Source organism: Pollachius pollachius (assembly GCF_949987615.1).
Source record: "Pollachius pollachius genome assembly, chromosome: 2".
In the NCBI taxonomy this organism is placed as follows: Eukaryota; Metazoa; Chordata; class Actinopteri; order Gadiformes; family Gadidae; genus Pollachius; species Pollachius pollachius.
The window spans coordinates 16,562,529-16,577,857 of record NC_136935.1 but is presented as its reverse complement, the minus strand read 5'-3'; the positions used below and the strand labels follow the sequence as shown (position 1 = coordinate 16,577,857).

Below are 15,329 nucleotides of genomic sequence, written 5' to 3'. Positions count from 1 at the left end.
TTTGATCTGTGTATTTGGTGCTCTCTGGACGTCCTGAAGGACATGCCATGCTCTGGAATCTGATGGAAACAAATGGGCTCTGGGATTTGATTTATTAACTGGGTTGATTTATTTATTCACCTGGGACGTTTTTCCCTCCTTATCCTCCGAATCGGTGTCTACGCATGTCTCTCTCACGTCTATGTACACATGTAAATCTTGAGTTTGTGTGTGTGTGCTTGTGTGTGTGTGTGTGTGTGTGTTTGTGTGTGTGTGTGTGTAAGTGCATGTGCGTGTGTGTGTGCGTGCATGTACCTGTGTGTGTGCGTGTGTTTGTATGTACCTGTGTATGTGTGCATGTACCTGCGCATGTGTGTGTGTGTGTGTGTGTATGCGCGTGTGTGTGTGTGTGTGTGTGTGTGCGTGCGCGCCCGTGTGTATTTCCCGCGGGCCAGGCGAGTGTAAATCATGTGAGTGGCAGCAGGGAGCGTCCCAGAGCTGTCCTCCGCGGCCCTGCCAAGGTCACCCAGCCTCCTCCACTACACGCTGTCCTGCCGATCAATGACGCTGCGCCTGGCTACCGCTGAGGGACCTCCAGCAAGAGCAGGAACAAACGCAGCTGGACTCTGAAATGTGGGCTAAGGACCTTGTCGATTGTAGCTCTCCTTTTGTCATGAGTAGCTTGTAGATTGAGAGTGAACAACGGGTGCCACGTTTGTGTTTTTCAAAGGATCCTCCCGTAATAATAGGACTCACTAGTATCACAAGGATATGGATGATAATGAGATTCGATTTGCGATTCAAAGCGACGTTTCTCCAAGAGACTCGTAAATCACACGGTAGGGCTGGGAGGCTCAAGGGTTTAGGCTGCTAGAGGAAAGACCGGGAGAGACGGATGGCGGGAGAGCGTCGTGGGAGGAGTGTAGAGAGCCAAGATGGATGACGACGGAGGAAAAGGGACAGCGGGATGGTCGAGCGACAGTGACAGCGGGTGAGCGAGTGTGAGAGAGGGAGAGGGTAGGTCAATGAAAATAAAAGCGCAGTCCTCCACACACAGTGTGAACATGTGTGTACGGTACCTCGGTGGCGATGCTCTGACTGGCGCTGTTCTCCAGGAGGAAGCGGACCACCTCGAGGTGGTTCTCCTGGGCTGCCATGTAGAGAGGTGTGAAGCCATTCTGGAGGACACACACACAGGCAAACACAGGCGCACACACACACACAGACACACAGGTGCAAACACACACACACACAAACAGGCCCAAACACACACCCACACACACACACACACACACACACACAGGTGCAAACACACACACACACACACAGGCGCAAACACACACACAGGTGCAAACACACACAAACACACACACAGGCATATAGGCACATATGCACACACGCAAGCACGCACACACACACACATGCATGCACACACACACACAAACGCACAAACATGCACAAACACACGCACAAACACACAGTTAAAAACACACATACAGATTCGCATATTTTGCATATTTATTTGGGAGCGTCTTCCAAAAAAGTCTGTGTTTCAGCAGTTGTTATAATGATAGAAAAAACAATGCAACTTAAGGGTTCTGCTGTCTGCTGGGAAAATGGGCACTAAGCATAATGCCACTTTCACATATCTCATGCTCATTGACATTTTGTTGACATGGTCAGAAAAATGTGTAAACATGGCAAGTTGAAATGTTTTCGTAATAATATATCACTAGCCAGATGATGTTGACATTATTCAGCTAAGATAAGTACCCATTAAAATGCATATTAACATCTATCTCTTGTATCAAAGAAGCAGATTTACAGTAGCCTAGCTCTTGTTCATCTGAGGGGGACATAACATTTATTCGATTTGCAGAGTACTCAGAATAGTCGCTTATTCAGAACCAGTGCCAGTAACATGGCAACAAGTTTGTAATTCGTCGTCAAACAGATAATGCTGACCTATTTTGGCGCTAGTGCTATTTTACTATCAGTTGCTTTTGGCAGGGTATTCAAAGCGGAGGGTGACCCGTCAGCGTATCACAGGTAGCCAAATACTCACAGCGCCCAAAATTGTTTCAGACACTTTGGAAGTCTTTGGAATGAATCAATAGAACAGGAGCTACAGGGCTACTGTAACTCTGCATGGAAGCGGCTAACGGAAAGCTAATGCTAACCCAGCGCACTCCCCTTCTGGAGACACATTGATGAATATAGAATTAAACAACTTGTCTGAATCAGGGTAAGACAGGCAAAAGGCAATTTACAGATACCCTGCTCTACTCCTTTAATTGAACACATTTTCCATTAAAGGGAGAAGATAGAAATGAACAAATAATTGAAAGGGTTAAATGGAAAATGCAGTGACGGCAGAAACCTTTGGAGAATAGCCCTACTTGGATCTGGGCCAGTTTCTATGGAACTCACTACTCACAAACGCTTTCAAAATAAAAGCCACCGACATAAAGCGTTATGCAAATAAGAGCACACATTGTAACCTCCTAGCATGAACAACAGTTTGTATGCCAACAGTGTCTGCTTCTGTCTGTGAGTGTGTGTGTGTGTGTGTGTGTGTGTGTGTGTGTGTGTGTGTGTGTGTGTTTTTGTGCAACCCGCACCTGCGACTGTGCGTTGACATTGGCTCCATTAGTGACCAGCTCTTTGACCACTTCCGTCTGGCCTGCCAGGGAGGCGATGTGCAGGGCAGTATTTCCTTTCTGGATTACACAGAACAACCACAGGCATGTGTGTTAATCTCTCCTCCACCTGTCCCGCCGCATCAGCTCGCCTCGCTCTTCGTGTGTGTGTGCGTGCGTGTGCGTGCTTGAGTTTCATGGGAGCACCTCAGTGTGTGTGTGTGTGTGTGTGTGTGTTTATGTGTGTGCGTGTGACAGTATCAGAATACCCCCCAACCCCTCCCGTTGACTAGCTTCCAAGGTTCCTTTGTAGCATCGGTATGTTGACACCGTCCAGCACAACCCCTACTCCACATCCCCTACTAAACCCTGACCAAACCCCCCTTTCTAACCCCCACCCCGACACAACTGAGCCTTCAACAGGCCCACCCCCCCCCCACCTCACTATATCAAAGCACAGAGATGTTTCCGTTAGGGTGGCACATCCAGAGCCTCTGAGCCGGGGTCAGCCCTGAGCTCTGCTCTCTGTTCATGGGATACTCAGCGCTCATGCCAATGGTAAGGTGTTGCCGGGGAAACGACTGTGTACACATCTACTGTACATAGACATACGTGACGTAGGTACAGATGGATACATAGTTGGATGCAGCTGATCGGGCTGCAAAGGTCACCCACTGAGATGCAGCGGAAATATGAAGTGAACGATACATATACAATACTGCATGTGTAAAGCCTACATGAAGTGTAGTGTATACTTTATTTTATCCAATAGCACACATAGCATCATAAGACCTAATCCATCTGACGTTACGTCGCTCTGGATCATAATAACTGCTGATGGTGTAATTTATATATATATATTGTAATGTAAGTCGGGTCCTAATTGGGATTCTCTTTGACATGGAGGTGAACTGTGGAGCGACTAGAGAGGAGCAGAAAAGCCCATCTGTTCCCCTGCTGTGCAGCCAGTGAAGGAGGGAAATGTTATTTCAAAATGAAATTTATTTTCAAATATGCTGAATGTGTGAATAATAAAGGTTATCACCTTCAAGCATTCAGTATTTGGACCTCACTGCTAGCGCTAATATATCTAGATCTATATAATATCAGATGTCATTAATCAACTCAGAGTGCCTTCCTAATTTCCCTCCAGACCAGAGTAGCAGATCACAGAGCAGGAACCGAGATAAAAACGCATTTCAGTCATCATAAATGACCCTTTCTCTTTCTAGGTTGTCCCAAATGCGGTGTCTTAATTACAGACAGCGCGCACGATGCTGATCTCTTTGTAATCCCTGTACGTCCTTCAGGTCAGAAATGAGTGTGTGTGTGCGTGTGTGTGTGTGTGGGGGGGGGGGGGGGGGGGGGGCGGAGGGTGTTGATCGTGGTGAGGTCCTTCCTGGATCCTGAATATTACAGTGTGATCTGTTGTTGGTTTGAGGAGCTGATGACTTGCCTCTGGCACGGGGGGTTCTACAGAGCCGGACTAAAGTGAAGAGCGAGGAACGCTTTAGGTGAAAACTTGCGCCGTGTTTTTTTAAATACATACACTAACTCGATACAGTGTGTTCCAATGTCATGGGGAGAATGCCTTTCGTAGCATGTTGAATGTTGTGGACGGAAAGTAAAAGCCTATGTTGTTCCTTTTCAGATGTTGTGCTTATTATATATATACTTAAATAAACGGTCATCTAATATTGTGTCATCCCATACTTCATTATCATGTGTAGGATTAGCTAAAGATTGCTTGTTGACACTAGCAGCTATTGTTGTTATTCTCGATCCACAATTGCTGCCTTACATCACTGTGATAGGCTGTGCAGGGCTGTGGAGACAGGGCTTACCTTTGTAGCTGCATCCACATTGGCTCCAAGCTTTAGCAACTCAGCAACCACCTCAACATGCCCCTCCTTGGAGGCTAGATGGAGAGCGTTGAGGCCATTCTGGAAAAAGTAGTGAAATATATCTAGTAAAATATATGTTGGTCCAATATTTTAACATGTTAAATGCCAGCTTTATTTCACGCAAATAGATATGTCCGTAAATATAAACCTTAATTTAAGTATGCCTTAATCATATGGGTAATGCAATATAGAACATATAACATATGCTGAATATTTGAGCAATAATTGAGCAAATAATTACAATGCAAAACATCAAAGGGATGTTTTCGTTGCACATTGCGATGAAAAGTGTCCAAAAAGTCATCCCACACAACCCACCTGATTGCAAATATTAATTTCGACCCCAGACTTGAGGTAGTCTAGGGCCTTCTCAAGGTTCCCTGCCCTGGCAGCCCGCAGGTAACTCGCATTACTGTCAGACTGGAGAGGGAAGAGAGACACAGAAAGGGGACAGAGAGGAGAGGACCAGCCCAGGAAAAGAGAGGGAAGGGAGAGAGACAAGACAACAGAGAGTCAGACATATCGTACACCACATGCTGCTGCATGAAATACAGAAGAATAATATAATTAAGAGGAGCACAGGACACTGCATTACAGAAACACCCACATACCACACACACGCAAACAAACACACACGCACAGAAACACACATGCACACACACACACGCGCACACACACTGTCACACTCACACACACTTGCAAGCACACATACTTGCGCAGTGAAAGCCATCAAAGAGTAACACAAACATCAATAGCCACCAGAAGATCCCCCAAATCAATGTACTATACCAGATAAAACTCAGTCATGACTCAAGCCAAAGAAGCCAAAGATCTTAGCAGCGGGAAAAGAAAAAAACTCATGCGCTGATGTGTCCATTACTCCGCGAGGAAACTGTGTGGCAAACTCCGTAGAGCACACTAAGCGGACCCAGGCTGAAAAAAAAAAAGGAAGAAGAAATCCACAGAAAAGCCCTGAAAGCCTCACATCCGCTCATATCAGCATAGCGGCGCGAATCTGAGCTAATGCCCATCCATTTCATCCCTCAGCAGGCTGCTTCCTCGCGTCACTCAAATCCATGTGCCACGTGTTCTCCCAAAGTCAATCAGAGTCATAGGTGGTCCCGCCTTCATCCATTAAGACCCCATTTCTCCGACGCTAAGTAGCAGCAAAGTGGTGTCACTGCATGTGTGTGTCGGAGTGTGTGTGCGAGTGTGTGGGTCTGCCTCTCCCTTTGGTCGTACGACAGCTTCGTCCCCGCTGCTTCTGGATGATTGTTTCCCATTCCCCCCCTACTACAGAAATAGAGTGCCGCACACACACACACACTCACACACACACAGAATAAAATGATGAGACAAGCATGTTTTTCGACTCCACAACAAATGTGACGAGCGAACGGGCCCGGCCTGTGTGTGTAGGTGTGTAAGTGTGGGAGAGAGAGAGAGAGAGAGAGAGAGAGAGAGAGAGAGAGAGAGAGAGAGAGAGAGCGTGAGAGAGGGAGGGAGGGAGGGAGTGGGAGGAGGAGAGAGGGAGAGAGAGAGCAAGAGAGGGAGGGAAGGAGAGGGAGGAGGATAGAGGAGGATAGAGGGGGAGAGAGAGAAGGGAAGCAAAGAGAGAGAAAAAGAGGGGGCAGGGAAAGAGAGAGAGATAGCGAGATAGATAGAGAGAGAAGGGCAGAGAAAAATAAAGATGGGGAGAAGGATTTGGGACAGGAGAGCAGAGCGAAGGGAGAGAGGGCGTCTCTCTCATGTCGCCGGGATGTTTGGTTTAACACGAAATGACAAACAGCAAACTCTGCACCTTTGTCCTCCATCTGCCATGGGGACTATGTGGTACATACACACAATAAAACATGCGTTTAGTTTTAAAGCTCAGCCGTGTGCAGACAATCAAACAGCGTACGCAGGAGGCTTAGCGTGACTTGGGGCTTTATCATCGCCGCGGTGAGAACATATTCACCACAATTATCAAAAATATGCGGAGATACTAAATGCAGTATGCAACGATATATTTTGGCGTAAACTGGGACTGGTTTTTAAATGATACAAGCAGGGTGTGTGTGTGTGTGTGTGTGTGTGTGTGTGTGTGTGTGTGTGGGGGGGGGGGGTTGATGTGTGCACAATGCAGTGCACCCCGCATCACTTCACTTTTTATCCAGAAATAACCGTGATAGGGATTTGAACTGAGTCCAGAAACACCGGCGACCAATGGGGCGTGGGTTCAGATCGTTTCACTTATTAGCTGACGCTGAGGCAGTGCATTCACGTTGGTGGAGTTTCTATTTGTCTGTGTGGGGCTGCTCATGCAAACCTGTAATAAAGGATACACTATACATGTATACATGCATTTATAATATATAAATAGCAATGGCCAGTTGACTGAGCGATCACTGGAGTATAGGTGTTACTGTTTTCAGGCAAAAACATCCTGGGGGGAGGAAGGGAGGGAGTGGCTCAGTTTCAATCAACCACAGTCAACAGTAGTGGCCCAACACCGACTACCAAACACAGGACACCAGCGCACCACAGCTGGCTACCTCCAGTGGCATTTAACACTTGTGTGGGTTTTCTCTGAATAACAGAATCTACAGTATACCGAACCTAAAACAATATTGGACTTTTTCGGGGGGATTGCAGAATTTTAAATGACCCTTATGAATATCCGTTTTCTTAAATCGGTTCCTGTAGGCTTGCCTCGTCGCGGGCAGTAGGCACATCATTTTCCTGTACAGCAACTATTTGCTGTCCTCAATTGTGAAAAATAGATAAAACCATTAGTATTATTATTAATATTTAGATGGAGGGTAAGGCACTAACCAGCCAGGGACATTGAGACTGTTCTATCACAGAGGGGCTGTGGCCGGCCATCTGTCCAGACCTTACATAAGCATCACATGGGGCTAATTGACATGATGACGTGTGCTTGACAGGCGAGCGCTTTGTCCCGTGTCATCGAGCGCTTGACCTTTCGCCTTAAACCTCTAACGGGGACAAATGTCCCGAGATCGCTTTAGACAGACGCTTACTGTGACCATGAATATTAACACTATCGCTAATAATCATAATAATACACAAGGTGTAGATGAATGGAGGTGTAATACATGAAAGGATCATATCAAATTGATTGAAGAGGGGATTTCACTGGCAGCCATTTAAGAAAAATGTTGGACATATTATTATGATGTTCTGCTCATAAATGTGGACTTAAACATGTGACCCCCAAGGTGTGTGAGCAGTAAGCTCCTCCTCCCTTCAGGCCCACACAACCACACAGCAACCACTGTTTACAATCCTCCACCATCTCCATGTCCAACATGGGGGTGAGGAGGACTGCTCAGAGTGGGACGTGGATGGTTGTACTGGTCAGGGTGGGGGTAGGGCTGGTTAAGGATTGGTTTAGCTGGAGAAGTATGATTAAGCCTCCCATAGATCAGTGGTTCAAAGGAACGGGGCCATTAAAGATGCGGATTTGCCTGAGGGATGGCACTAATCTAGTCTCTTATGAACAGAACGGGTGAGTGTGTGTGCGTGTGCGTGTGTGTGTGTGTGTGTGTGTGTGTGTGTGTGTGTGTGTGTGTGTGTGTGTGTGTGTGTGTGTGTGTGTGTGAATGTGTGTGTATACGTGTGTGTGTGTGTGTAAAGAGAGAGAGAGGTAGGCAGGCCATGTGGAATAAATTATGAGTGTGTGTGAGTGACTGACTGACTGACTGACTGACAGACTGACTGACTGACTGAGGAGGTGAGTTATTGTGTGTGTGTGGAGGGGGAGATAGTGACGTAGAAAGGGAGAGATAGGCAGGACATGTCAAATAAAGGTTTTTCTATTAAAATGGCAAGATATTATTTTACATTCATTCCTTATTACTTATTTACTACTTAATTTTACTTATTTCATTAAAAGTAAATTGTAGACACATGGCATTTAAAGGCATAAACCTTTACACACATTTACATAAACCCTATGATAAAACATCAGCTCTTGTAAATAATGGACGGTGTAGAGGATTTCTCAGAGCCGTCCACATCAGAGGGGCTGGCTTCATTGTAATGCTCTTCCTGAACAGAGACACAGACCTGCAGGTATCTGACTGGGAGCGGAGGAGCGGGATCCTCAAGGTTCACTCCGTCTGACCCAATTCACTTTCAACTCCTTTAGCTGAGAGAGGTCTTTGAGGGTTTCCTTGGCCTAGGTTTGATGTCTTAATAAAAGGTCTGCCCCCCGACCAATTAACGTAGAGAATAAGACCTAACTGGAGGAGATTCAATGATTGTGGAGGGAGGCTTGGCGGTTATTGTGAATACAGGGTTGGATCCAGCTTATGGGACACATTGTAATAGAACGCAAGCAAGCAAGTCCAAAAATAAATACAGTAAAACCTATTTCATGCAATATGCCCACATTCACACATACAGTTGACATTTTCAACTTTTAGCAAAACATCTCGCCCACACAAATATCGATTTTAGAGACTGTGTGCACATTCCACACTGTAAACCAACACATTAACTACACACACATATCTATATGTGCGCACACACACACACACACACACACACACACACACACACACACACACACACACACACACATACACATACAAATACACATACATATAAAATACACATACACACTCATGAACACCTACACCAAGCAGTGAGGATGTGGATGGTCTCATTGCTGGAGGCTCCCCATACCCCCCACCCCCACCCCCACCCCCACACACACACACACACACACACACACACACACACACACACGCAGACTCATCCCCAGCCCGCCCATGTTGGGTCAGCAACAGCGACAACATAGGGGGGGGGCTATGGATAGGGTGCAGCGGATAGAAACAACAACTGGTGTCGAAATAAACATTTCACCACAAGGCTCACTCACACACACCATCATCCTCTGATACATCTCTCTTTCCCGCGGTGAGATCTCCCTCTCTCTTTATCATCCCCTCTCCCCCCTTCTCGCCGCTTTTCGCACAGAAACACAAACGGTTCACCCAAGGGCGTCAGTTTGTTTTTAGAAGTGGTGGGGACAATAACAATAAGCTTGAGTGTGGTTTGAAAAGTGGTGGGTACCCTTATGTAAGCTATTCATCCATTCAACGCTGCATTAAAATATGCTCTGCAGTGTATTGTCAGGTGTTGAAAAACCAGTTTGTGTTTTGGCTTGTTTTGCAAAACGACGTTGGAAACACCAGGGTATTGGCGCTCGGGATTTCGGATATGTAATACTAATACACACAGGACAAAGAAAAGTGTTGGCAATTTAACACTTATCTTGACATCAACAAAGTTTACCAGACAATCAATTGCAGACTGTAAAGACCTGCTGTTGTGCATGCTGTGACTTGTGAGGATGTCTTCGTGCGCGCCTATCGCATGATTTAGACTCGACGATTTCGGTTGAGTATGTGGGGAGATTTTTTTTTTTTTTTTTTCGGTCGCAAAAGTGGGGGGGACAAAATTCGTATTTTAGAAAGTGGGGGGGACATGTCCCCCCCGTCCCCCCCGTAATCGACGCCTATGGGTTCACTGCTCATAGCTCTGCTGTTGTCGCTTTAGTTTCTGCGTCTCGTCCGCTCGCATACTCCCTTTCCGTCTTTTCACACTGTTCCACAATCATTGTACCATTTAATCTCCGGTCCCCCTCTCCCCCTCTCTGTGTGTTTGTCTCTCGGTGTGTGGACGGGAGCGCGGATGGATGGAGGCGCGCTACAGTCGTGCTCATTGAATACCTTCAAGAGGCGTTTCGCTGAGCTGCATCCCTGGGTTCCTCCGCTATCCCAAGCGCCACCAGAACAACACACACCACCGCTGCATTATTCGCCGGCCCACATGTGTCAACACATGTCATAAGGAGGATCCATATTGTCAACGCGTACACACACAAGCATGAAATCAAACACACGTCGATAGCAAAGCAGCAGATGCATAATGTATGACGAGGGGGTGCTCAAAAAATAGCCTCCTGCTGATACGCATAGATCTCAGCTATTTAAATGTCTTTGTTACGTGTTCCGTGTTGGACGTACTATGAGTCACGTGTTTTGGTTCTGTCCGTGTAGCACATGCCCACGCCCCAGCCTCCGCAACCCCTGCCCCGTCAAAAGCCCCCCCACTGGGTGGGTGGGCCGCGCTCTGACGGAGGGAGCACTCTCTTCATATTGGGGCAGCTGAGTGGATGTTCCACGTCTATAAATAAAACTACAAAGGAGCACAGACACATACGCGTATGTGCGTGTCAGTGCAAAAAAACGTGTGTGTGTGCGCGCCTAGGGTACAAAACCAGCCGGAGGATTTCCCTGGAGAACATTTTGAAGATAAGTAGATATTTCACAACATGCATCAGCATGCAGAAGCTTGTTGATGGGGAGTTTTGGGAATATCCTTAAGTACAAAGGCATTCTAGTAAGTCACACACACACACACACACGCACGCACACACACACACACACACACACACACACACACACACACACACACACACACACACACACACACACACACACACACACACACACACACACACACACACACACACATACATTGCAGGTTTAGCCATAAACACCTGCTGTTTAAGATCAATACTGTATAAGCACACCTGGACGGAAAGGATGTCTTTCTCTGTATTCTAATGACCCCCCAGACAAACACACAACACAAACACAGCTCTGAATGGAGGACCACGACATCCAGTCTTTAAAAAAACCTCTTACAACCTTCCTCCCTCATGGAAACAGGTTAAGAGTTGATATCACACATGTAAGCACTCCGAAAACCCTACTGGATGGGAAGAAGAATGGAGAAGAAAAAAGGACCCACGACCCATGTTATAAATAAAGCATTACTCACTGTTGTTTGGAAGACAGAGCCCTCTTCCACCGCCATACTCCTTGTTTGTACACTCTCGCCTTTACGCCCCTGTTTCACAGAAGAGTGATATCTGAACCTTTGAGCAGCCCCGGCAGCCCACACAGCGGGCCAAGTCAGTCGAGCAGCCCAGCAGTCTGTCACCACTGCTATATACCCCAGGGTAAACTCCACGCAAGAAAGGAAAAAAAACGGAAGAATGTACCATTGGCTCAGGTGAGGAGGAAAGAAAAAAAACAGAAGCCGGCTTGTAAATCAAACCCAGGTTCGGAAAACGCACCGGACTGCAGAAGGTTGGCAGAGGATCATCCTTCCGCTCTCAGGTCGATGAGGTGGGGGGATGGGTGGGTTGAGATAGGGTGTTGGTGGAGGTGGTGGTGGGGGGGGGGTTGGTAGGTCGAAGAAGAAGGAGGTGGAAAGACGAGAACACGTGCAATGGGAGGAGGAGGAGGAGGGAATGGCAACAGTAAAAGTCTGCTCTCTCTGGCGCTCCGAGCAGGGGCGTAAACAAAGCATTGAGTGTGTGTGGGTGTGTGTGTGTGTGTGTGTGTGTGTGTGTGTGTGTGTGTGTGTGTGTGTGTGTGTGTGTGTGTGTGTGTGTGTGTTCATCACAGTTGGCCTTCCATTCAGGCGGCAGAAAGGACACGCGCCAGCACCCCCTCGACCCCTTCCTCTCCGACCAGTGCCCTGTGTGTGTGTGTGTGTGTGTGTGTGTGTGTGTGTGTGCGTGTGCGTGTGCGTGTGCGTGTGTGTGTGTGTGTGAGTGTGTGTGTGGTTTGTTATTTCAGTTTTTTTTGGAGTGTTGAAGATTGGTTAATACCTCCAGACTCACGGGGTCTCCCCCCCCCCAAACAGCACCCTAATTCCTGGGAGGATGGGGGGGGGGGGGTCCCTGGTTTAGCATATTAATCCTGCCTCCCCCCTGCTCTGTTACACTAATGTGGCGTCCTTCCTCACGCTCACACACTCACTCTCTATCGCTCTTTCTCTTACTCCCCCCTTCCCGCCGCTGCCCCCTATCTCATTTATTTATTGCGTCTCGACCGGGACTCTAGAGGGGCGGGGTAGAGAGGGGCGGGGTAGAGAGGGGCAGGGTGGGTGGGGCAGCAGTGCAGGAGGGTGGGACAATGTGATCCTGATATCCAAGGTTGGTGAAGGAGGAAAGAGGAAAGTGGGTAAGGGGAGAGAGATAGAGAGGAGAGGGGGGAGGGAGAGGGGTGGGGGGGTGTATCAGAACAAAAATAGCAGCTGAAACAAATACTTTGGCGAGAAGGACTGAACTGGGACACGTCAACCCAACGCAATCCCCCCTCCCCCCCCCTCCCCATCCCTGTCCTGCTCTTCCCCCATCCCACTGTCCCTCTCGTTATCTCCCTTCCACCCTCTCCCCCCCTCTCTCCCCCCCCCCCTCTCTCTCTCACTCTCTGACACTCTCGCCCTCTCTCTATCTTTCAGGTTCAGCCAGACTTTGTTGCGACTCTGATCTGCTTATCAGCTCTTTCCTTTTAACAAAGAGAATAGTGTTTGTGTGTGTGTCTGTTTGTGTGTGTGTGTGTGTGTGTGTGTGTGTGTGTGCGCACACACGGCAAGAGGGTGCCTGGATGCACCCGTTGGGCACCATGTGGTGGTTTTTGTAATAGTTTTACATTGAAGCATGTATAATTCAGCATGGACTGAACGGGTGTGTGTGTGTGTGTGTGTGTGTGTGTAGGTGTGTGCGTGTGTGTGTGTGTGTGTGTGTTTTGGGGGGGGTGTGAGATTGCATTAGCGGAATAGACAACAGAGAACAATAAGGAGAAAGACAGATGCTGTTTCTAAGGGGGAGCGGGTGGCGTGTGGATGAGGGGGCTCAACAGTTAATGGGCAGGGGGAGAGAGGGAGAGAGAGAGAGGGGAAGAGAGAGACACATACACACACAGTGAGAGAGAGAGAGAGAGAGAGAGAGAGAGAGGGGGACGGAGGGAGGATTAGGGGTTCTGCTCTGGTATTGGGGACACCCTCACCCCCACCCACCTCAAAGCTTACAGCGAGCACATGATAGTAGGGGACAGTAGAGGGGACCCCCTCCCACCCAGATCCCTTCAACATTAAACCCCCTAATAACTGATGCAGGCTTTGGAAAGTTCCCATAATTATTCCAGAATAAAAACATGGGAATGGATGTTGGGAATGAGGAATTGGGGTTAATGGGCCTTACAGACAAAGGCTCTTGCAGTCTGGGATGAAAACCAGCAATTATAATGAGGCCTAGATTCTGGTCACTATCTGTGTTCGCCTAATGTGAGTGATGTTGTGATGATCTATTTATAAATACTAATCGAGTCGTATTATGAAATTATAAACACCATTAACAAGTATTCTAGATTACATATGAAGATCAAAGCGTTTCTAACTGCATTAGCCTCAGTTTTTTTCTTCATGGCAAATAGTGTGGAGCTGCACATTGATCTCCATGATGTAGGTTTCTGTGAACTTTGGAACAATGCAGAAAGTGGTATGATAACATATCAAGAGATTACAACTGCAACACAAACCGCATGAACAACAACCAAAATAGTGCTGTCGTTTCCAAAGATCAACATGGGTTGTCATTGTGCTGCTGACCCTAAAAACGAATAGTTTACAACAGCTTGAAAATCAGTCCCAGATGAAGACACACCAGAGGGTATTACGATCATTACCTGAATCACCACACAACGTGGTGTTATTTGGCTCATGAGTCATATTGTAATCAAACCTGCTATTACAATAAGTTCTGCTTGGGAAGCCAAATCAGCACCTTTTGCCATCAAAACAGTAAATTAAATCTGCTCTGGAGGCCAAGTTCAACACAGATAGTGGATATAGCGTAGTTGGTGTCGGCGTCAGTGTTTTCCCTCCCCAGATACAGTGTAAACACACCCTCAGTTCCCGGGGAGGCCCCAAGGGGCCCCTTGCCTCCGGTCGCTACGCTGGTTATTTCCATTAACCTCTGGTATTTGGAAACAAGACAAACTGGATTTGTCCAGTTCACACCTATCACCTCAGACCCAGCATGCCGTAGTTGTTGTCAAGTACACAACGTTCCACCGCAAATACATGTGCGTCTTGTCCTGCAAACAGATGGACAGAAGGGTGGTAGACAAGAACACACACACCCAAGCGCACACACACACACACACACACCGACAAAGACACACGACACACACACACACACACTCTCCCTCACACACACATACACATACACACACACACACACACACACACACACACACACATACACACATGCCGCATATGCAATATGTTCAATGTTTCCTTGGAAATTAGATTAGATAGAACTAAGGGCTTAAGATCCAATTGGAAAGAGAAAGACAGAGAGCGTGAGCGAGAGAGACAGATAGAGAGAGAGTGAAAGAGAGAGAAAGATAGAGTGAGTGAGAGAGAGAGAGAGAGAGAGAGGTGTGAAGGAGGGATAGTGGATGGGGGAGCCACCATTGCTCACGCAGCACTGGCGTGGAGAGGGAACATAACAGGCAAGCATAACATGTGATTGGTGGATCACAGGTCCCTCTGCGCTACTACAGCAGTGTGCAGCTCTTCTTGGAAACGGGCGGGGTTACCATGACAACCGTAGAGGTTACAAGGGAGGAGGAAGGGAGTCAAGCCTACTTATGGAGAATTATCTATTTTTAACAATTATCTACATCACACACACAAATACACACACTCTCTCTCTCTCTCTCACACACACACACACACACACACACACACACACACACACACACACACACACACACTCTCTCTCTGACACACACAAATTCACACACATGAACACACACACACACACAAATTGACTCATAGTCTTAGCTGATTTTCAGGAGAAAATGCTGACATTGCTTTAGTGGATGGCATAAGAATTATGTTTACAAATGCTCTTCCCTATTCATTT

At 47.3% G+C, this 15,329-nt stretch overlaps 1 protein-coding gene across 2 annotated transcripts in view; it reads right to left on the bottom strand.

Moving 5' to 3' along the window:
- The window catches only part of ank3a (ankyrin 3a), a 129,997-nt gene that overhangs the window by 61,926 nt on the left and 52,742 nt on the right, over positions 1 to 15,329 (bottom strand). For both annotated transcript variants that reach the window (XM_079730873.1, XM_079730874.1), the window contains exons 2-5: positions 4,841 to 4,942; positions 4,463 to 4,561; positions 2,601 to 2,699; positions 1,059 to 1,157 (exon numbers count right to left, since the gene is read on the bottom strand). In XM_079730873.1, the coding sequence (XP_079586999.1) occupies positions 1,059 to 1,157; positions 2,601 to 2,699; positions 4,463 to 4,561; positions 4,841 to 4,942 (399 nt within the window). The remainder of the gene's footprint in view (positions 1 to 1,058; positions 1,158 to 2,600; positions 2,700 to 4,462; positions 4,562 to 4,840; positions 4,943 to 15,329) is intronic.